The following is a 24526-nucleotide window of genomic DNA, read 5'->3' as shown; positions in this document are numbered from 1 at the left end:
TTATGTGAAGTATGCTGGACGAGTACGTTGTAATAGGATAGTCGACATCATATTCACAAAAACAGAAAAATTAGCAAAATGATGTAGGAACTTAAATGTAGTCCTTTTAAATCAAAAAGAGAAAGAGAAATTTCATTTAGAAGGTGTTGCGAGAGCAACAATTCACCAGAGATTAAAAATTTTAATAAAAGGTTTCTCATTTTTCTAGTTTATTTTCAAGTTTTTCGAGGGCAGATTCTGCCAATAACGGTCTGTTAAGTTACAATTTTTAAGACTCAAAACTCTAGTTTCAAGAAAAAAATCGTAGTTTTAGGCACTAGACTAATTCTTCCTATATTGCCTCAAAGTGTTAAAAATTTGATCTGAGGTAACTGGTCATACAAAACTATTGATCTCCGCTATCAAAATCTTCTCTCCGCCAATAACGGATTTGTTCCATAGTGTTTCACTCTCTATCGTCTCCAGCAACTTTTATTCGTTCACCATAAAAACTCAGGCGTCCACTGATAGACAATTTTACAGATTTTGAAAATTTACCATCAGCCGAGTTATGTAAGAGGACAACCAAAACTTTCGGGGATGGAAAGAGCCGGAAAAACTGTGGAACAAATCCGTTATTGGCGGAGAAAAAATTTTGATAGCGGAGACAGGTACCAATTCAAAAAAATATACCCTTAACAGAAAAACGGTAAAATTACCAGAACCAGTCCCTATTATTGGTAAATTTATTCACCAAATTTACTGAAATTTACCAAAATCTACAAATTTATCGAATTTACTAAAATAATCGAAACATAATTTCGGTAAATTTTCGGCAAACTTCAGTAGGTTTTGGTAAATTTTGGTAGATTTCAGTGAATTCGGAAAATAAATTTACCCGTAATAGGCCTTGACCGGAAGTACACATAACTGCCTTAATTTGCATAAGGGTATATTTTTTTGAATTGGAACTTTAGAGCCTCGGCAATTCTCCGCTATCAAAAATTTTTCTCCGCCAATAACGGATTTGTTCTACAGTTTTTCCAGCTCTTTCCATCCCCGAAAGTTTTTATTGTCCCCCCACATAACTCGGCGGTTCGCTGATGGTAAATTTTCAGAATCTGTAAAATCGTCTATCAGCGGACGCCTGAGTTTCAATGGTAAACGAATAAAACTTGCTGGAGACGATAGAGCGTGAAAAACTATGGAACAAATCCGTTATTGGCGGAGAAAAAATGTTGATAGCGGACATCGCCGTAGAACATGGGTTTGAAAACGCAGACCTCCGCCAATTACAATAATTTTGTATGACCAGTTACCTCAGATTAAATTTTTAACACTTTGAGGCAATAGAGGAAGGATCAGTCTAATGCCTAAAACTACGATTTTTTCTTGAAACTAGAGTTTTCAGTCTTAAAAATTGTAACGCAACAGACCGTTATTGACAAAATCTGCCCATAAGAGACTTAGCTAAAATTTTTAACAAAAAAATTCTTTTATTTAAATTTTGCACTAAGTCCCGCATGTAAATTACAGATAACGTCAAATAAGCACCCTGGCTACAAAATAAAGTGAAGGAATTTCTAAAAAGTTATATCTCGTCGCAAAAATTGTCTCATTTACAATTTTTAGGCCAGACAGATTTCCATGTTGGGCCTGCTTAAACTGGATCAGGCCCGTTTGAACTGGATTAATCAAACAAGTTATTAACCCAAATATTTGATTTTTCCGCGTGTTTTTGCATAGACTTCGACTTCAGCTAGTTTCGGCTAGTTTTTATCGGGCCGGGCAAGAATCGGGTCGGTCGGGCCATTTCGGGACGGATTAAAAAAAGAGAGATTCGGGCGGATCTCGGACCATTCACACTTTCAAAAAACCCCGCACAACTAATGAAAACAATCTAAAATCAATCTGATTAAATCATCATCAACACTAATTGGTATCATTTTAATGAGAGATTATGTTGTAATCATACTAATTGCCAATAATTAGATATTATCCATTTTACCTACATTTTCATAGTTCATAAGTAGTCGTATGAGTTTTCCATAAAATTGACAAGTGCGCTCTCGTTCACTGCTGTTTGATGTTTATATGAAAATGATACACAAACATTATATGAAAGCACTTGAAGAAAGCTGTAGTTGAAGAGTGTAGCTAAACAGTGTAATGTACTTGGTATGTGCATTGGCAAGAAGGAATGTAATTTCTCTTCAGTGTTGTATCACATAAAGGGGATTTACCGACACAGTTATAGTTATTTCCTTTAAAGTTTAATGAATTTACGTGTCGACAACGAGATGAATACATTTAAAGTGAAAAGTTTCAGATTGTTCGAAATTGATGGAAATGATATTGCTTTCACAGAGTGGTATTATGCTATCCAAAACTGTGTCACAGCATGTTTCGTCTTACACGGTATTTTATTGTCACACAGAGGAGATAGATTTTTCAACTCTGGAATTTTCGTTAAAAATGCCACCGCAACCCGGTGCAAAATGCTGAAGCTTTAAAATTTAGTTCGTCATCAGTTCACCGGAATTATGTAATCCAGAAATAATCCGCAAATAATCCACAAAATGGGGTATTGTGTCGGTTTTTACATTAAATTGTGGGAAAAAATCGAAATTCAACCTTTTGATGTAAATTAAATGAAGCCGAGCTAGGTGCCATGATTTTCAAGCGTTTCGGTTACATTCAGCCGATTCACTTAGACAAGTAAACGGGTGTTGTATACTCACTTCATCAATCACTCAATAAATATTTACAATTTTAAAAGTCATGAATCAATAAATTCGACGGGAATATCGAAAACATTGTGTGGGATTTAAACAGAAATAAAAAGGTAATGAAAGAGGTATATGCTTAGGTATCGAAGTCAATTTTTCACTGTTCGCTTAAGAAAGAGCTTAATGCATTTTAAGAATACATTTTTATGGGATTTGATCCCTTTGTTAACTTCAATCTGATATTTGGAATGTTATTTTTAAGGTTGCTGAAAAGAATTGATAGAATCTGGCTTCAAGTAGACAAGAATACTAAGTGTATGCATGGATAAAGTTCATAGAAGCACATTAAGCGATATAGCTATTGTCAAAAGACATTAAATTCTTTGAAGAGCTTGTAGTAAGCACCACAAAACAGTCTCGCCTTTAACAATTGAAGTGGGAGGTGAGAAGAACTATTTTTTATGTTCCAGCTTCGACTCGGAATTGGTCGACCGCCTTTGATTCCGCCTGGAAACTCAAGTCCGGTCAGGTAGTATCATACCCTCTGTCAGATATACCTGAAATTTTCATACAATTTTTCAGGTACTTGACTGGTCAGACCTGATAATTATCTTCAGGTTTCAGGTTAATTCAGGTTAGGTCGAAATTAACTGCATCAGGTTCAGGTCAAAACAGGTTTCAGGTAACTCAGCACAAAAAGTAATCGGAATCGAAATTTTTTATAAAATTAGTCTCGGCAAACCGGGTGTGGATTTTCAAGTTGCTAAAATCTATCCATCCCTATTCAGCACAGTACAAAATATGTCATGGATGATGCTAACACTGACTGCTAGGTGAGTGTATTAAGAAAAGTATCTTTCTAAAACACAGCTTCCTTCACAGTTTGTTATCCATCACAAATTACAAAGGCTTTCAAAATCAAAGGGATTGGATGTGAAAAGCAACAGGTAAAATTTGATATATGAACCAAATTACAGGTTGTAGTTCAGAGCTTTAATCTAAAATTTATCAGACAATCAACTTCAAATGAAGCGTCTTGTGTCTTCTCTCATTTTCTTTTCTATACGAAGTTTGCAACCTGAACAGTCAACATGAATTTGTGAAAACATTTCGAACCAGCGTATAGAATATGCTTGCTGGATATATTATAGTCACAATTCTTCAGTTACGGTTGGACCGATAATTCCATGAATTACGGTACGTGCTTTATTTCAGCAGTTAATTTCGTCGTTGTAATTTCGCTTATTTGGTTTTAATTCGATTGTAGATAGTGTGTTGTCGGTCTGATAGAAATAAGTGTTAGGAATAGAATGGGTATACGTGATTCTACTCACTGATTTAATGCAATACGAGATTTTAGATTTTTGAACTTTGAACTCACTTAGTTGTGGCTTAGTTTGGAGTGATTGCTTTCCTTCGTCGTCAGATTACATATAAATAAGCCATGCTTCCAGAACTTTCAATTTTCCATTCTTCTCTTTGATCAAAACTTTTCTTAATAAAAGTTGCGATGATGCAAAATTCCGTGCAACATGTTAGTTTCTCAGACGTTTAGATAAATTAAAACTTTATTACATTGTATGACAGTCGAGAAGTTAGTTTCACTGGCATATATGACTTTGCGGTGATGTTTGCCGTCTTCAAACGGAAATTTTCTTTGAAAATCATTTCCGGACATATTCGACTGAAAGGTATTTTTGGTGCACAAATAAGTCGATTTGATTATGAAATTTCGATGCGATCAACAAAGAAAGTTCTGTTTGTATGATGTAAATGTGGAGATCATCGAAAACTGGGAAGGGGGTAGGGTAGTCTCGCACACCACACAATTCATGGTGTGCGAGACTCACCTCTAAGTAGTGAATCTCGCACAATCATGACTTTTCGTTATATGTCGTAAAAGGACGCATACTATGGTTCGCGTGTGCGAGATTCCCCGACACCCTGGGAAGAGGTCCCCACATACGACTTTGTGTTTCTGGAAAGTTTAAGGGAATTTTGAAAACGATGTTCTAGTAGAATGTAGAGCTTTTAAAACGGTACAAAACTGGTGATGGTTCCGATGGTCCACGAGGAGCCGTCGCTTCACTGCCAAGATAGTCTAACATCGAAAATTTAACCTTTCGGGTTTTCACTTATATTTCCTGACACACAAATGATTAAGATTATGCCTGGGCTACCGATCCACCTGTGACATCTTTTTTTGAAGATTTTTATATAGATCATTTAAATGCATCTAGGTCCTCAGGGAGTTGCTCAAGTCTTAAAATTTGATACGCTCTAGGTTGTAAATTACAACTTGTAATGCATTGTAAAAGAGAAAATTTTATAACGGAAATTGCAATTTAATTGGCAATGAAAGTTTACCACAGAAACAATAGAAACTTGTCATCTCAAATATAGGTTTGGTTCACAATAAAAGGTGTGAACTTTTCGACCCTTCCACCTACAGAAGTCAAGTTAAATTAATTGTGCTTTCGGGTTTTTTCCATCCCTTTTTTTACTTTTCTTTTTCTTTTAAGAAGAACAAAGAATTTCGATTTCTAGAATACAGAACATGATATGTTTCCAACTGTTCTCTGTTCGTCTGTTGGCGGCGCATAGCAACAAAGCCCACTACTGCTTCTTTACTAAAAATTTAGGTATTCACCTTTTTCTTACGACACGGCGATATATAGTTTTCGTATGTTGATGTTACCGTCAAACCGTGGAGGAAGAAACTAGAGAAACACTACATACACACACCAATGTTTTCACCGAAATATTTTATCGATTTTCAATTTCGTCCATATTCTCGATTATCATTTTTCTTCCATCAATATTTATTAGGAATGATACAAAACTCATGTTTGTCACATGTGTAATGTTGTAATGTAGGTATGTATACAACATCTGAACGTTGTGATTGACCAAAGAAGAAAAAAAAAGAAGACGAAGATGTTGGCAAATGATGTTAAAACCGTCCGAAATATGAAAATGTTTCACATATTATCCGTCATAAAGATTTTGCCTTTTATGTCTGATGAATAGTATCCAGTTTGTGTGCAAAATGCATGACAAATTTGTTAAAAAAAGGAATCCCTTTTTTCGTCATTCTGTCAGGTTCGAGAGTTGCGATAAAGTTTTTTTTTTTACTTTTTCTACACAATAAAAAAGTTGCAGTCGTATAATGCAAACATGACATCATACATGTAGGTATCAAGATCCCTGATTTATGTAAAAACGCTTTCAGCAACCTGGACGAACAGAGCTTTTGTATTCCAATATTATGGTGTATGTAGAACACAGTAATTTAATTATAACTTTTTTTCCGTTTTAAATATAGGAATTGCATTAGCAGAGGAAGTTATGTGAGTCTCTACGATCTTTTTGTTGAATTAAACTTTATCGTTTTGACATTTTTTGTTGTTGTTTGAATTTGTCCACAGGAAATTTATGCATTTTCCATTCGCTGAAATATAAAAATTGTACCTTGCCTCAATCAAAAACGCTAAATGAACAGTTGACAGAATAGGAAGCATGGTCAAATGAAACAAAGTTTTTATTTGTGAGCGGAACAAAGTTTGTAATTAATTAAATTTGTTAGCGTTGCAGCTTTTTTGTTACAAAAAATTAAATGGAAGACGGTACGCAGTGTATTGACGTTAAAGCTGCCTTCTGGCTTTTTTACCTGTTTTTTTTTCAGTGAAAGATTTGTATAATTAACTTGATATATTGCATTCGTTTCACACGGCTATTGCACTCATTCGTTTCACACAGCTACTTCTCGTTCCCTCTTGCAAAGTGGAACACAATGGGAACCCCAAAAAACGCTAATACCCCAATCCATGCAATAAGCGCCGCCTAACAAGGTAAGAGTGGACAACGACAGTGCCAGGGCACCTTTCATCTTACGACGATATAAACAACTTCGCACATACCAATGTTGCTTAGCCTGAGACGAAAAACTCAGGGGCGCAAATTGCAAGAACTGGACATCTGCACACAAACCAAAACAGGACTCTTTTCACATTCACTAAATCACAAAGAAACTATCCTTCGGAACGACAAACAGAGCTATAGCTCTTCCCTTGCCCACACATCACGTAAAGTGACAAAAAAGAAGAAAGAAAAGCTGTTTCGACCTCGAGAACTAACGGCGGTCACTGGTCAGAGTGGACTGACCATCTTCAGTTGCTTCCGCTAGCCTCTTACACAAGACAGCAGCAAAACGTTCCATGAACAAGTGTAGGATAGTTTGCATTGAGAAATTGCCATCTGCTGATGGAAAATTTGGGGAAATATCGGAAAGCTGCTAAGAAACCACCAAAAAATGCAGCAAAGCAAACAAAAGAACTGAGCCTGAGCTCGAAAAGCAAAAAATAAAAAATAAAAATCTTCATGCGCCGTACTCACGTTTATGACCAACCGTCTGATCTGTTCATTTTCACCATTCATCCATCCAGCGAAAATTGCACATCACTGGCAAAACATCAACAAACGACAACGAAACAACGAAATGGAAAACGGAAAAACAATGCGAAAATCTCGCGAAAAACTTCGATTGAAGTCAATTTGACTGAAATAATTTGACTGAAAATGTTTCTTAGCCTTCTGTGTAGCAACATTACTGAACAAAATCAGTAGAAGAAAATCTCGTAGTGAGTGAAGTACGGCCTCAAGCTACACTAATTGGCCCAAAATTCCGGATGACGAAACTCTATTTACAGAGAATGACTCGCCAGCACTCAATCTGTAAAGATCAACCAGTCGCCTTTAAAACACAAACGTTGAAACTCAATTTGCAGGGAATGACTCGCTATAGCACTCGATCTGCAAAGATCAACTTTAGTCGGCTTTACAACGGAAACATCAGAAAAGAGACTAAATCCAGTCTTTGAAGTCATAAACTGTAACTGAATCTACGAAATTACAATTGCGAGTGAAGTAACAGTATAAGCAAAATTATGATGACTGTTGAAGCGATCAACAGCGAGTGAAGCACAACAGCAAACGACAAAATCATTGGTCGAAAATGACTCTTGCAAGAAGTGACTCACAAGCACTCGGCTTGCAAAGACTGACCTCAATCCTCAACACAAAGAAACATTTCCGTTCTCCGTTTTCGCTTTCGCTTTCCGCAATCTGCTTTCCTCCCTAACTCCGATCATTCACTCTCGTTCCGTTTTTTGGTCCGAACCAAATCAAACTGCGTCATCCAGGTCCGAGCAGAACGATTTTGTCCACATCGGGCTTGATGAGATTCTTGCCCACAGGTCGCGTAGGCCCGTTAAAGAAATTCCGCGTACCATCAGGCAGATCAGACATTCATCATCACGTTTGAAATCAGGATACAAACCAACCAGAGATTTCAGTAACATTGCATTCGTTTCACACGGCTATTGCACTCATTCGTTTCACACAGCTACTTCTCGTTCCCTCTTGCAAAGTGGAACACAATGGGAACCCCAAAAAACGCTAATACCCCAATCCATGCAATAAGCGCCGCCTAACAAGGTAAGAGTGGACAACGACAGTGCCAGGGCACCTTTCATCTTACGACGATATAAACAACTTCGCACATACCAATGTTGCTTAGCCTGAGACGAAAAACTCAGGGGCGCAAATTGCAAGAACTGGACATCTGCACACAAACCAAAACAGGACTCTTTTCACATTCACTAAATCACAAAGAAACTATCCTTCGGAACGACAAACAGAGCTATAGCTCTTCCCTTGCCCACACATCACGTAAAGTGACAAAAAAGAAGAAAGAAAAGCTGTTTCGACCTCGAGAACTAACGGCGGTCACTGGTCAGAGTGGACTGACCATCTTCAGTTGCTTCCGCTAGCCTCTTACACAAGACAGCAGCAAAACGTTCCATGAACAAGTGTAGGATAGTTTGCATTGAGAAATTGCCATCTGCTGATGGAAAATTTGGGGAAATATCGGAAAGCTGCTAAGAAACCACCAAAAAATGCAGCAAAGCAAACAAAAGAACTGAGCCTGAGCTCGAAAAGCAAAAAATAAAAAATAAAAATCTTCATGCGCCGTACTCACGTTTATGACCAACCGTCTGATCTGTTCATTTTCACCATTCATCCATCCAGCGAAAATTGCACATCACTGGCAAAACATCAACAAACGACAACGAAACAACGAAATGGAAAACGGAAAAACAATGCGAAAATCTCGCGAAAAACTTCGATTAGAACAACTGATGGCGAAGCATTAACACTGAATTAGCAAGCGCAAAAATTTGGAGACCTTAGTGATAAGAACTAACGCTTAAGATTGTCTTCTTTCCTACAACAAAAAGAAGGTATCTATCTTTACATGCTACATGCGTCGAAAACCGTACTTTTCATGTTTCAAGCACTTCTTTCGACGCCCTTAGCATGTAAAATCAATTCCATAACTCGGAATAAAAAATGAAAAGTCTCGAGTTTATTGACCTCGGCTTCGCCTCGAATCAAAAAAATTCACACGAAAACTCTATTTTTCATCTTTTTATAACTAGTCATGTAAAATACATGCCTTCGGGTCGAAAATCGTTCTTTTCATAAATTCATCTCGGCTTCGCCTCTGATCTAATTAACAAGAAAACTTTTTTTCTCTACTTATGTAATATTGTGTTATCAAGCGACGAGACAGAAATTTTTAATATCTTTAAAATCATCCATCCGTTAAAGCCCGTATTCGAACTAAACTTTTCTTTCTTCCTTGTTATGTAAATGACTAGAACCGTTTCCCTACGGAGGTAAATAGGACTTTATTTCACGATGTCAAAGTTCGGATCAAAATAGGTAACAAAATCACTCTCATATCCATTTTCTCCTCCATTTATCCCATAGAAGCGTAATCTGCTCCTCCATCAGTTTTCTTATTTTCGCTAGTGATGGAATAAACTACTATCGACCGAAGGATAGGAAAACAGTTTATTGAGTACTCGTTTGTAGATTTTGAATTTTGCAGTCACAAAAAAGTTATAATACAATCTCCCAGCCAGCACCGTAAGTTATTTTATTAAGGCGAAAACTCCTTTCTCTATACTGTAATTGAAGGAAAACAAGTTTCCAGTGGAGCAGTGGGCAGAATACTTTTGTACAAGAATTTTAAAATATAACTTGTTGCTTGCAGAATAATGTTTTCTGTGTGTACACTGTACACATTGTCGAAATAATCAATCAACCGCCAATTTCACATTGATCAAAAAAAAAAATTCCAAAGTATATTGAAATTTAGAATAGTATTTTCTTAGCTCGATTCCAGAACTCGCTTCCGGCTCGTGCTGGAAACCTCTCGTTCGCTAAAAAAGCCTCTTAGCATAAGTTAAGAATAACGTTTTGTTTATAACGTACGTGTGTTGGAAATGATCGACAAAGTCGCGATATTTCGACACTTGATAAACAAAATGAATTTCCTTTGATTGTATATTGACTAAAAATGGCCCACAGTACTAATAAAACAAAAACTTCAAGTTCAGCCGGTCAATACTCAATAGTCATGGCTAATTTTTTGTAATAAAACACACGAAACTTTCTGAGTGAAATTGGAGAAAATCAAATTAAATTCAGAAGGTAATGTGGTTTCTTATTTCGGTTCGATGGAATCTCTCTATATAATAACACATTCCAGCAAAATCCATATAATACACATTGTATGTGTCGAAGGATATATAGAAAATATAATATTGTTGACTTAGATAAACCGAGACCCGATAAAGTAGATTTCATTATATTGAGAAAGGGTTAACTTTAATTGACGGGAAAAAGGATAATCAAATCAATTATTTACCATCAGAGTTTGGTACAGTTTTCCGGTGTTTTTTTTATTATTATTTATTTTCATCTGGTGCTTCGTCTTCTAATACTGTTGAGTGTACGAAAGGTGGGTACGACGGATCTGTTGATGATTTTTTTATTTTGTTATTTTGATGGGTATATGTTGACTCATCTTAATAAAGTGTTATTCAACCTGTCGCCATGTTGTCAGTCTTATTTAATTACGGAAAATAATGAAATATATGTGATCGTTAAATGTGAGCGGGAAAGAAAATTAAATATATCAATTATGCCATAGACAGTGAACATTGTCTTACATTAATAGCGAAGGGGAATTAATTTGATTTTTTGTTTTTGTATTTTACTAATTCGTCGTCCTATTATAATTTGAACATCAGCAGCATCGTAAATGGAACGATTGTACATTATGTATTGTGTATATCTCCTGGTTTATGCTTTATGCATGTATATACCCAAACTTCTCTTGAAAGCAATTATAATCTTGTTCAAGTGAAATTTTCTTCATTTTTTTGTGTATCAAACAAAATGTATCAAAAAGGAAAACCTCACTCACACACTTAAATCTTTTACAGGTAGCGTGCATACACAGTGTCGATATAAGTATATAAATATAGCAATTCTCTCCGCTCGTATAACGTGTTGTAAAGGAAATCAACCCTCGTAAATTTGGAAATAAAATCCTGTAAAATTTGTTGTGTAAAATGTTATTTTTACCTCCAATTTCAATATGGATGATGAACAAGTGAACCACTATGCAACACATGCATATTACAGGAAAAACGATTTGATACACATTTTCGGTGCCCGCTCTGTTTTTAAACGAACTAAATCACCGATTTGATTACACCACAAAACAAAATTACGTGGAAAACCCAGTCGGTCTGTAGATATAACGTAAAGTTACTGAGAAGTGATAGCGATTTTGCACATACAAAAAAAAGAACGAGTAAATAGCAAACACTTTTCCACTTTATATTTTCGATTCGACACACTTTATGTTATTCGGTCAAAGCTTTTTGGCATACATTAAAATCGATCAAACATCCTCATAATCGAGAAATCGCACGCGATTACTATCCAATTTAATTACAATTTCAATATATCATTCGGAACTGTTCATTAATTTAATTTAATTTAACTTTTTTTTGCTTTACTATACGGAGACAGATTTGAAGTTGATCAAATGTTACCCAGCATGTAACTGAATGGTGAACTGAGAATTTCTGTTGTTTTAACTCTTTCTGCTAACGACTGAAGATGCTATTTTATTATTTTTAGCTTACGATTCGTTGCCGTATAGCATTAGACTGAATGGGAATATTAACAAAAAAAAAATTGTATTGAAAGCTTCCCCATTTCACATGTAACAAATAACTCATTTTCTCAATGCGTGTATTCCGAGCTTGCGCACCTTTACGATTATAAGTTCTCCCACCCAATCAGTGAAGAACGAACGAACGAAAAAAAACCTCTGCGTTTTATTTTGATTCACAAAATGCTACGGCATACTTATATGTGTTTACGGCGAATACATTGTCTAGTCCAGACATAAAATCACCGTTTTATGATTGTTTATTTCACGAAAAAGAGCAAAAGACTCGATGAGTGATTGTAATTTGATTATAGTAAAACCAAAAGCTGAAAGATTCCAATCAACGAACATTTTTAACCAAAATATTTTGATGACCGTCATAGCTGGATGGGATGATATATACAAAAATTTCTTCTGTTTTTTACATAAAAAAGTCTCATCACATTAATTTAATTGACTACACCAAGAGTCTCGTTCCAAATTTTTTTTCTGTTTTGCATTCTGCTTTCCATCAATCATAAATGTCGACAAGGCATGTGACAAACTATTTGAACAAGGGTCCATACAATATACTGCTTATTAGACAATAATGTCCAATCATCTAAAAATGATGAAGAAAAAAGTTCAGCCGACCTTTCAACACAAATTGTGCTAGTAGTAGGTGTTGCTGATAATCCGAACTTCAAAGAACTCTTTCATTTTTTAAACTAACGAAATGAGATGTCTTTTGTGAGAGAATGATTTTTTTTATCACTAGTCTGGTTACTAATATGTTTTCGCCTGTTTGAGATGTGTTATAGTAAAAAAGAGACCTTCCTTAATTAAAATAAAATTTTCCCAACTTCAAAGCTCTGTTTGTGGAAATTCTGTTTAACTAATTTATTGATATTGTCTCTACAAATTTAGTAAATCAATTTTTACCTCATGGTCGAAAAAACCGGATTGAAACAATTATCTGTTTCGATTGGTTATTCTGATTCAAACCCACATTATCCACATAAAATGTATTGGTTTCAGAGGGCATTGAGACAAAATATCTCCAGACAAAATGAACCCGTATTCCATACCGAAATCTTCCCCTTTTTCAATGGAATCCAAAAAAATCTCACTCAAAGCTTTCAAAAGCTCTGCAAAACATACAATACTACGCGTTATTTTGGCTTAAGACAGCAGAATGTGCGCGAGTTTTATATACAAACCAAACCAAATACTTCAACGTTTAAGCAACAAAAGTAGCTGTACCCACGCTAAAAAAGACGATTTTTAGACCCCCTCATCCCCCACACAAGCCAAAATACATAGGAATATAATTTAAAATGTATAAAGCACACGCTTTGGTCTGACCGTTCTCTCCCAAAACAGCATGCACATGAATTTTACCTAAGTGCGTCTCAGCTTGTGAAATTTCAAATTATTTGTTTAAAAATTTGGAAATTTCTAACGCATTTGTTCTAGGTCCAAAGCATTGTTACCTGGCAGGCAAGCATATAGGATAGTTATCCTAATCTACTACTTCATTCTCTAAAGATTGCATTTGCATTTTACTGCATTTGTTTAACCTTTTATTTTGCTTCATAAAAGTCAAAAGTTACTTTGTAAAGCCCAAACCGGAGACAGTGTAACGAACACATCTATCCCACAATTATTTCCACGCCTTATCAACACAATATCTTATTCAATGGCATAATGGTAAATGCGATGAAAGTTTACCTGGAAATGTGAAAAAGTTTAGTTGTTATGAGGTATACAATTCAGGATGCTGTATCCGAGATCTGACTGATTCCAGAGAAATCAATGAAATTCCTTGTATCTGAAGATATTTAAAACAAGGACGTTGATAGCACAGAGTCAAAGCAACTGGATACAATGATATGGAAAGACATAAATAAAACAAACATCACTCTCGTATCCTTTGCTAATAATGTATTACCAAGAACTCTTTATTGTATATTGGTTGACATTTGGCAGGTATTCAATTTCAATAAAATTTTGTCTGTTCTACACATTGTATGTAGATATGAAACACCGAACGAAAGGGAAAGGTACTAACGCCCTTGACTCTATGATACTCATGCTTTGGTATTTCAATTAACTTTCGCATGAGATAGTATACAAGAAAAAAATCCAATAAAAGTTCATATGGCTCGACGACAAAATCGTATTCACAATCAAAAATTTTATCGTCAAATTATACAAATTGCTTCGATGGTAAATCTACCAAACAGTGTACTTCAGGGCCTATTTTACGAAAACATGTTTCTCAAGTTTTTGAAAGTTTCCAAAATGTTTCTTAAAGTTTTTTAAAGTTTCTTAAAGTTTCTTAAGGAAACTTTTCTAGAAACTTTAAGAAACTTTAAGAAGCTTTGAGAAACTTTAAGAAACTTTTCAGAAACATTTTGGAAACTTTCAAAAACTTGAGAAACATGTTTCCGTAAAATAGGCCCTGGTGTACTTATATTACAAAGAAAATAAATTTAAATTCATTCACCTCTCCCATAAAATGTTACGCTCCATTGTTCTATAATCTCTGTCATATTACATAGTATACGACAAAATATTGAAAAGAACAGATGAATATGGTGTAACATATCATCCACTTTGCAGATTATTTCATAAACTCGACAAGCTTATTAGTTTTGTGTTTGAAATCCGACGTGCACATTTTCCTCTATCTTTCAAACTTTCTCATTTTTCTCATAGTGCTTTAAGCACACCAGAAGACATATGCGTCTATGACAAACTGTGTATAATAATCAGACAAAAACCTCTCAGAAGGGGAAGGGTGACGCAAGTCCTTTACTTACAAAAGTATTGATATCAGAAAGGGTGACGCACAAAGCTCCGATACGCAAAAATCTAACTTTACAACCAATTCTTTACATTAAAAAAATTGCGCCACAAATGGCAGAGGTTTTTGTCTGACATAATATCTTGCTCCACTTGCTTGACATTTTTCGCGAAACACACCATTCGACTCTCAAAACTCTGAGACTTTGTCGAAGAAACCAATACTTTAGCTGCTACAGTCCTATGAATAATTTTAAACCATAAAATTTAAACTTTCCAACTGCCCGCCATTTCTACTCTTAAAACTCTGAGACTTGCGTCACGGTGCCTTACTAACATGACACGATGTTATGGCAAAAACGAAGGAAAATATTCGTTGAACAAACATCGTACATAAACGGAATGAGGGAGTACACGAAAGATAAAATTATAGTAAAAGTGTCGTTAAGTACCTGTTGTGCGGTAAAAGAGAAGTTTTACGGGATACATGAGCAAAATCTACTTGACTTGCCTAGTAATACGTTTTTCGTTCCTAATAAAACACTCCACGGATATTTCTGTACGTTGAAGTGTATGGATCAATGTATATAGGTACATACTTCAACACAGTCTATGCAATGTTAAAGGTTCATTAACGAATATATAAATTTTTCTTCGTCGAATTATGTAACACGAAAAAGGGTTTTTCATTCGTTTTATTCCATTTGTGCGTTTTTACTTCGCTCACTTCGGAATTAATATATCGGTCGTAATGTTCCTCATTTTTATTTCGCAATTAATTTGGTGTTGGTTTTTCTTCATTGCGTTAAATGAGTTGTCAAAAGCCATTTCGGAAAGTGATGAAGTAATTTCATTACGGGGATTTTATTACAGTTTAATTGTGTAACGAATCGTAAAGCTTTTTATTTATTTGATGTGTTAAATAACCGCATCAAATATATACTGTATATAATTCGCCTGCTACACACCATGTATGTCTGGTTTAGTCTGTATAATGCTTCTGATGAAATGATTTATGTGAAGAGACACGCTCTTAGGAATAAAGCTTTTTACTGCTTTATTCTGACGATCGTTATGTTGGCTGAGTAAGTTTTATGTTTCGCTGTTAGCGGCTTTGTTTTTAATAAAAGCTTTTTGATGGAGTTTCAGCGTTAGATCTAGTTACTCTTTTATTAACAAAATATCTGTGCCACCACAAAAAGAAAAGTTTTGTCGTTAGAATTCACGGTATTACATTCACCACACATTGTTCGATGTGAACTGAAACGAAATGATGCTGCAATTCGTATCACATTTTAGGGATTTATGAGATGGAAAAAGTTTCTCTTTTGTCTTGTTTATTAATTATTGTGAATAAGCTTAATGCAAATTACAATTGAAAAATACTTTGATGTGATTCTGTGGCAGAATATTACATTTCTTGATTCGCATGAAAATCCTATCAAATGTACCTAGGTATTTAATCTGCTAGGATTTAATGTTGTAAATAGCTTACGATGTTAAATTTTGTTTTTCGTGACAACCGCCATTATAATTTTAGCAATGAAGAGGAGAGTGGTAGATGCATTAAATGTGTGCGAATTTTAACATTTCACAGCTGGCAATCATTTAACCAATTAATTATTGAATCTGCTACTTAATTTGGTCTAAATTAACACTAATTGATGCAAAATCTATTACTTTGTTTGTTCCAACAACTCTTCGCTGCAACTGCAACTCCCGGAAATTGCTTTACAGTCCTTATATAACGCTTGGTATAGTCTCATTGTTTTAAATGTTTGAGTGCATGATGTGCATCATGAGAAGTAAATTGTTGTTGGTTCGTAGTAGATTGTGGAATTTTGTTTATGTATTGTCCATTCGCGACATTTTCGCGACATATCGAAGCGTTTTTCTATTGATAAGGTAAAAGAATAGTAGACGATAATAAATGACTGCCGTAGTACCGTTCCAGATGCTGTTCTAGCTGTAGAGCCCTCAGAAGGAAGGAAAAAATCTGAATTTTGGCACCAACTTTTTTTCCAAGATATCTGTGGGCTTGCAGCACAAAAGTACTGGGTTCATTTATATGTGCAACGATTGTGGGTGAGGCCAGCTACTACACCCCATACTTAGTTCCGAAAAACGAAGCTGCAAATAATCCGGACTCTCCGAACATTCACTATATTTTTAGTCATAACTCTCGTGGATGTACTCGCACCAAGCAGTGCATATACTCTACCTGTAGGTCTTTCTAAGGCCGACATTCGTACAATATTACAACAATTTAAAATATATTTTTTTCTTGAGTTATTGCCGAAAAACTGTTTTCGGTACCCTCTGACATGTCTTTACTTTTGAGCTCTTTTCACAGAAAACAATTTTTTTTAGAAAAAGAGAAAGATACGTGTTTCCTAGAATTGAAAGACGAATCCAACGAGCTATAACTCATTAAAATCGGAGACCGCTTGTTCCCAATGTTAAAAAAATCGCCTGAAAATTTGGCGATATGACTCTTAATTGGAAACTTACGCAGATTGCTTCCCCTAGCACAAATTAAAGATCTTGGTCATATATTTGACGTTGCAATGTGAGCATCATAGAGAAATCTAATTTCAAAAACCACCGAAACCACGTACTTCCACCTACATAAAAAACCAATACCGAACGAGCCTATGTTAATCTATGAAAAATGTAGTGAAGTGATGGATTTTTGATGTTTTATGGGTATTTTTAATATGCGGAAGCTGAGCCTCGAATTTGTAATTCGAGGTGATTTTTACAGTATTTCTTAACTTCTGTCAGGATTTTCGATGAATTCGGATCATTTTCGACATAAGTAACATGCTCCAACGATAGTTCCTAGACTTTAGCATTTGACGTGATTTCTCTAGTATTTAAGAGGGAAGTCGAATCATCAGCCATTTGTTAAGGATTTTTTTTGAGTAAAATTTTATTTGAGATCAGGCACAGAATACGTCACTCCCATCTAAATACTTTAATTAAAGTATCTTGGACTGACGTCACATTTTCTGTTGAAAATTCAGCCTGTGTAGATGGGCAAAGACAAACATCGACCGTTCAACTAGTTTCGCTTCTTTCTATTTTGTCTGTATAATGGAAACATCAGACAACTAAAACTACACGTGAGCGTGAGAAGCGTTTACAATTCAAATTACTGCTTCAAAGATACAACTGTTCCTTGATCACCATAACACGCCTTTAACGATTCTTCGGCCAGGTGCATATTTTTATGTGGTGCGACTGCGATGGCGTAGAACAAATCAATTCCTTCGATGAACTTATCGATAGCGGATTGGGTATCTTCCTTCTAAAAATCGATTTTTGTTAGAAAAGATAAATAAATTCCAAGACCATTTACGCCCATTCGTTTTTCTTACATCCATAAATTCGGCTCCTTTTCTGTACAGTTCTTCACACTCTAACAAAAGAGCAGCATGCTCTTGCAACGAAACCATTTTCTTGCATTTCAAACATTTTACCGTTTTCCTCGGATCTTCCGGATAATTATGTACGCCATCACACAACGGTGTCGTACACCTACAATTAACGAAACCAAATTTGTATTCAGCGACCACAAATTCTTTTGCATTCCGCAAACACACTTCAATCTGGCTTTGTTGTTCAATTTGTCCAGAATCTGCCAATTCTCTTTGCAACATTTGCATTCGCATTTGAACCAATACCTCGACATCAATGACCTGGAACGCTCCAGTAACGTCTTTTTCGTGAAAATCGGTCCATAATTTTCGCCTACCATATCACCGGGCTTTAATGGATGCGTTGCGCATAAAACAATGGTTGAGCCGACAAAATATCGCGTTACACTAGGATAGCAGTCATGATTGAAATATGCCCCGGTCTTATACAGAGCAACTCCAATATAGACTGGCTTAGCCCCCATAAATCTAAGAAGAAATCGGTTTATGTATTGAATGTAATGGAAATTCGGAAGCTGTCCCACCTATGCGTCTCTCCGTGTCTCGTTTCAAAAATCTCATGAGCATTGAACTGAAGAACTTGCAGTAAACCTAAAATAACTTCTGCTATGTCCAATTCCGCATTGGTTGGCTCGGCTGAAGAAAAAAAAGTTTAATCGAATCGAAAGACACATTCAAAGGTGTCGACACTGTACCGGACTCGGTTGTACGTCTTCCGAAATATTCAGCCTTTTGTAAAACTCTTAAAAGAAATGCAGTCATTGTACACCGCTGCAAATAATCGTCATTTGATCGACGATCCGAATGGGTACACAAATCAGATATAATTTTGCGACCATTTTGGAGAGCAAGTTCGGGAGTCGTTGATTGCGTGATAAGCCTTAATGCCAGAAAGCATAAAATGGACATGCCACTGCCGATTAACAGGTCCATAAATTTACATTCATATTTATGATACGTTGAGCAAGCAATCTTTTTACATTGGACTGAACAAAATGCAACACCTGAACAGTCGTCACATCCTTGTGGAGCTACCAATCTTGTTCGTATCAATAACATTTCGATTTCATTACGGTCTATAAATAATTTGCAGGGGATAACATCCTTACCTTTGCTTACAATGCAAACAGTGGGTTCCGAAAAATTTATCCAACAGAGATGAAACGATTGGTTTTTCAACCAGCAGAACATCACCGGTTTTAATATTCGTTTTTGCCTTGACATAATTACCAACCCCATCCGAGCTGGTTAAATCAATGTTATTAGATGCACTTTCTAGTTGTGGATTTTCTCCCGATGAAAGCTCGGGTACTGCAATTTTCAGTGTTGGTAAAACCATTAAAATCGGAAAATAATTAATTACCTTTTGCTATCGGATCAACGGGGTGAGAGGATATCATTCCAATTTCCTCTCTCAACTTTTCAATATTCAGTTGATTCTCTGACAATCGGTCGGCTAAATTTAGGCAAATTTCTGCTTTCGCCTTCGATCCAATTACTAAAAAAAATCGAAGAAAAAATCATTTGCAAATCGTCGATGTTCTTAATCTTACAACCACACAATACTATCTACAACAGTTGTAGTACAACCTAAGGAATTTCGCCCACAGAGAATGGATAAGTAACGAGCAGAGTCTAACTATTAACTAAAGAACCAGAAGACGACAGAAGGCTCTATATACAAGTGACGAGAAGGTCACATGTAAAATAGTATCGTATGGGTCCCATCTGTGTCATAACCAGCTAGAATCCGTTTTGTACGCCTAAAAGTGCCTAAAATCAATTTTACTAAAAAATTGTTCATGCAAGGGGTCGTAAAAGCTACAAGACTTTTTGAAAGCGTTCGTTTTCGGTTCTGAAATATGAAAAAAAAATTTACTGCATGTCCCATGCGAAAGGTGATCATTACATAGCAATATGCCCTCTGCGAAAATGATTCATTATATGTTCGGTTCATTTTTCGTAAATTTGTACGTAAAATTCTTTCATGGGGCATGCAGTAAAGCTGATTTGATTACTGCTACGTATTTATAACTTCGGAAGCAATTTGTGGTAAAGCAAACTCGCTGGAGTGTTTGGAGCAACTTCCTTCGGCAACTGTTTTTCGAAAAATGTGCAGCTGTCGAAACGACAGTTACCACAAGTTGTTGCTCAAAAAACACACGAGTGAGTTTGTGTTCATCGCAAAATTGTAGCTTCATGTAGTGAATTACTATCGAAGCATCTAATGTAATATTGCCGTTGTACATGGAGACAACATCACAGTGTGTACAACAGAATCGTGCACTAACTGCACTAGAATCGTACAATTCACACAGGACACCAACAACGTGTACGGTGAACGGTCTTAGAACGCCGAGAGTATAGGTAATGTAACAAGGAACATCTACAAGTGCCACAACGATTGTATGTACTGCAAGTCGTTATTGTACCAGACCACAGTCCATTTGGACAGAAGATGTAAGGTATGTTAGAAACGTTCATAGTTGTTATCGCTGTATGGAAATGTAAACACTGTAATGTACATTGTGTTTGGTAAAGTCAGTCATTACCGACAATTCTCGTACAGATCGTTTTGTTACAGTATGCAGCATCCAGTCGGATTGTTTAAATATTGCTTTCGATGTAGGAAAATCTCAGCAATTTCATTATATCAAATATGTTTTGTTGGAGCAAAAATAAATAGATTCTTCGAAACTGGGTGCAGCAATAGTACCAAGTGGTTTTCATACAAGTTTATATTAATTAATGAAATCGTTTAGTTGGCAGAATTTTCTTGTTTGCATTTTAAGATAGCAAATCCGTTAGCACTATTTATTTGGCCGAGTATGGAATATATTTATATGATTCTCCTCCTTCCAGGGCCTATATTCGGGAAAATATTTTCTCGAATTTTCTTAAATTTTCACGATTTTCTTGAAAAAGTTTTCGTAAAAATGTAAAAATCGCGAAAATTTCAAAAAAAAAAATCGAGAAAACATTCTCGCGAATATAGGCACTGCCTCCTTCTATTCCTATTTCATGGCATTCGCCAAACCTAATCTTACTAAAGCTGCATGAACATATCTCTGAACATTATTTCGAGTTAACACATATGGTATGTGTGTGTGTGACGACAAACGACACCTTCCGCTTTCTATTGATAATATTTCACTTTTCATGTCGAATACAAATACTTTAAGTAATGATCAGACGTAGGATTTATTTTGAAGCTTTTCATATTATATGTTTTGTTAGCACAATATGAAAAGCGTAGAGACGTGTTTATTATGATGGTGACAAAGCTTTGTAACATGTCTCCTCTATTGTTCGTACATTTAAAAGAATTTTCTGGATTTTTCGGAAAATATTCGTCTTCTTTGGAACAGGGAATATTATATCATATTGCCCACAGATAATGCCTACGTGTCTAGTTGTCGTATTCGCTATTGGTTAATTAAAAATAACTTACAAGCATTTGCTCTCGCTAAACGTACATAATATTCGCCATGATGTTTTGCCGGAAGTCCATTATTCAGCGAACATTGAAGATCAGCGAGTGCACTCTTTCCATCGTTCAGTGCAATAAACGCTTGCGATCGAGACCACAATGCAAATGCGAGTGAAAGTCCACCATCGACAGTCAAATTTTCGCCTGACAAATCATTTCAAAAGTTAAATGATTCTTCTAATGGTCATAAATAGAGGAACCTTTAGTCGGTGCTCGTAATACCGCCTGGCTCAGTAATATTACAGCTTTCTTCACCTCACCGCATGCTAACAGTTTTTCTCCTTCATGACGACGTAATGCCGATCCCTTTGCATCTTTTTGTTTGTAAACAGCAGTCACATGTTCTAACATACCGAAAAGCGTTCCACTTACGTTCGGCTCCTCCAATACCGAAACAAATCGTTCACGATCACTCTTCGCACCGCCGAAAACTTTGTTCATCCATTTCTTTGGACTGGCCTTTTTCAGACTATCAAAAAATTCGCCGAAAAATCCTTCTTTATTCGAATATATCGTTTGTTCACTGCACATAGCCGTGTATTTTGGATCAAGATCGCGTTCCATGACGGCTTTTTTCACGTTAAAATTGATTTATTAACAAAAGAAATGAAAAATATTCACGTCAGATTGTTCCAAATTTGAACAGATAGGAACGTGCACGTCGCACTGACAATGTGTCTTCGGAATTTTCTACATTTTCCGCTCGATTGCGTTTGTGTGCGTTTGAATTTTCATTTTGTAGGGTGACATGGGGTCTTCATTGTAACATTCTGTTCGGAATCGATTTTTTTGCTTGGAAAATTGCTAACGAAAACAGCGTTCCAAACAAAGAGATAAATTTATTAAACATCGAGTGAAACAGTTATTAGTACTGTGCCAACGGATTAATTTACAGCGTAGAAAACTCTTTGTTATATTTCAAGTTTTCCATCTTCCCGTACGAACACACTATCACTACATATACAAACCACAAATAGAAAGAAAATTATTGTGATCATGTGTTTACACAGCAGTAGATCGCATATCTAAACGGTAATACGGTCCGCGTTCGCATATTCACGTTTTTTATCGAGAGATTCATACAATAGTGTGAGAGTCTCTTCTAGAGCTCGTTCAGTAACGATTTTTTCTTCACTGAGTTTCGTTCAGTTAACGATGACAGGTGTAACTGTGAGGTTAGATTTCTCACGATGTATTTTGGTCGTGAAATGTTACCCAAATGTCATGAAACTTCGGTGAAGTGAATTTACAATGGATGTGTTGTGGTCTGCGGATATAAATCATTTCGATTTCTGTGGACCATTTGATGATACGATATGCCAGCGTCGACAGTTCAAGAACAGAGATTTTCCGATGTCAAATCGATCTGACACCGACCTAACAGAACTTTTTCATAGAACGGATTTACATATAAACGGATGTTGTGCTAAAAGTAATCCTGTACGAGCTGGGGGCTGCAAGTAACCACAGTACAGACAGTATATTGCTGTCGAGTACATCAGAACCACCAAGTTTCATGTTGCCGGCGAATGTGTTCGAAACGGAAGGGGAGCTTATTTGGGAAATCTTGGATACGCGCAATTATATACGAACAAGATATCTTCTCGTCGACTATTTGGATCATGCACTGGAAATGTTGCTCGGCTTTTTTCAGACGAGGAATAAGTACAGTTGGCCCGGTCTCATCGATCCGAAAGATTATTAGGACGCAATGACAGCGTGTCGGTACAGTGAAGGAAGTGAAGATCATGCCCAGGAAACCATTCAATACTATTACGAGGCATATGAGGAGACGCCTGATGCAATTCAGATGATCAAAGAAATGGTCGAACTGGATGGTCGATCTTAGAAAAGCGCACTGTAGACTGTGCGAAAATATTTTTTTCTGACTTTTCATTGCGTCGAATGAATTCTGAATGAGTGATGTTCGTCATGGTCAAATAAATTTCTAAGAAACAAAATAGTTCTGTTGTCAGTTGTTTTTGGCACCTCCTTCCTCTTCATTTTGTATATAAGTTCCGTTCCCCTCCACTTTCGGTCTAGTAAGTTGGTCCGTTAAGGCAAGTTAAGGACGCAAGTGAGTATCACTGTAAAATTGAGGTCCTCCACATTCATAATAAATAATAATTTAATCAAATAATTGCATTAGTGAGGTGGAGGTCACAGCCCTCGTCAAAGTTCACCTACGTTCCATCGGTTTTGAGAAATTTTTCGGAAGTCATTCGGCCGTTTGTCATACAATTTTTTGAAATTAATATTTTCCCCGAGAATACTCGACCTCAGCTTTCCAACGAACCCATACACGCTCGTATCCTCGCCACCTTACGGAAATGAAATCCGGACTACGAAACCCCATTTTTCGACTTTTTCGGAAGATCAAAAAAATATTAGACTTGTTTTGGGGCCTAGGCAACAAAGCCTAACTAGGCACATATAAAGAAGTCCCAGAAAAAATAGCGCCGATTTCGGTCAGTCGAAATTGAACAGAATCCCTCTGTGGGAATGTAAACATAAACAGAAAATTAACTCGTAACTTTCACTAACGTATCTGAACGGCAAACGTCAGACAACTGTTATTGTAACATTAAACGAATCGTCAAATCTTCACTGAGTGAAGAAAAAATCGTTCCTGAACGAGCTCCTATGTTTTTCATGCGACGGGACCGAAAATGCGGGCATTTTTTAAATTTTTCTCTGATATTCGGCACGAGAAGTTGTGTTTCGCGAGAGAAATTACTTAAAACACAGCACTGCTACTAGCATGAACATTGAATTGACAAGTGTCAAATTTGGAGGCAGCCTCCGAATATTTTCTATGTTCGTGCTAGTAGCAGTGCTGTGCTTAAAACCAATCATTCAGAACAGGTACGTTACAGTACATTAATCTCTCGCCGGTACATTGTTTGTTGTGGTAAGGTCGTATTTCGAGCCGAAGCAGAGGAACATATCCCACACGTCGAAACAAAAAAAAATCCAGCAAGGCAGTACTGTCTTGCGGTCAGAA

At 36.2% G+C, this 24526-nt stretch overlaps 2 protein-coding genes and 1 long non-coding RNA gene across 3 annotated transcripts in view; all 3 read right to left on the bottom strand.

The window, feature by feature from the left end:
* Window positions 1-11782, bottom strand: part of LOC119070062 (adenylate cyclase type 6) — a 58400-nt gene extending 46618 nt beyond the window's left edge. The window contains exon 1 of the mRNA XM_037174359.1: window positions 11208-11782. Within this exon, the coding sequence (XP_037030254.1) occupies window positions 11208-11256 (49 nt within the window). The 5' untranslated portion in view covers window positions 11257-11782. The remainder of the gene's footprint in view (window positions 1-11207) is intronic.
* Window positions 1-24526, bottom strand: part of LOC119070809 — a 531393-nt gene that overhangs the window by 275838 nt on the left and 231029 nt on the right. The gene's annotated exons all lie outside the window — the stretch shown is intronic.
* LOC119070236 (SET and MYND domain-containing protein 4) lies at window positions 17655-22285 on the bottom strand. The gene is made up of 9 exons (XM_037174510.1): window positions 21723-22285; window positions 21484-21666; window positions 19396-19530; window positions 19142-19343; window positions 18728-19071; window positions 18557-18668; window positions 18198-18500; window positions 17973-18132; window positions 17655-17902 (listed from the first exon to the last, which is right to left on the bottom strand). The coding sequence occupies exons 1-9, from the start codon at window positions 22084-22086 to the stop codon at window positions 17747-17749; spliced, it is 1959 nt and encodes a 652-aa protein (XP_037030405.1). The 5' UTR covers window positions 22087-22285; the 3' UTR covers window positions 17655-17746.

Source organism: Bradysia coprophila, chromosome II (genome assembly GCF_014529535.1).
Source record: "Bradysia coprophila strain Holo2 chromosome II, BU_Bcop_v1, whole genome shotgun sequence".
Lineage (NCBI taxonomy): Eukaryota > Metazoa > Arthropoda > Insecta > Diptera > Sciaridae > Bradysia > Bradysia coprophila.
This window is presented reverse-complemented; position numbering and strand designations above follow the sequence as displayed.

Coding starts and splice junctions, on each gene's coding strand:
- LOC119070236 (XM_037174510.1), bottom strand. CDS start 22,086: ATGGAACGCGATCTTGATCCAAAATACACGGCTATGTGCAGTGAACAA. Junction 19,531..21,483: donor TTTAGCGAGAGCAAATGCTT/GTAAGTTATTTT, acceptor GATTTTTTTTAG/TAATTGGATCGAAGGCGAAA. Junction 18,501..18,556: donor AGACACGGAGAGACGCATAG/GTGGGACAGCTT, acceptor ATTTCTTCTTAG/ATTTATGGGGGCTAAGCCAG.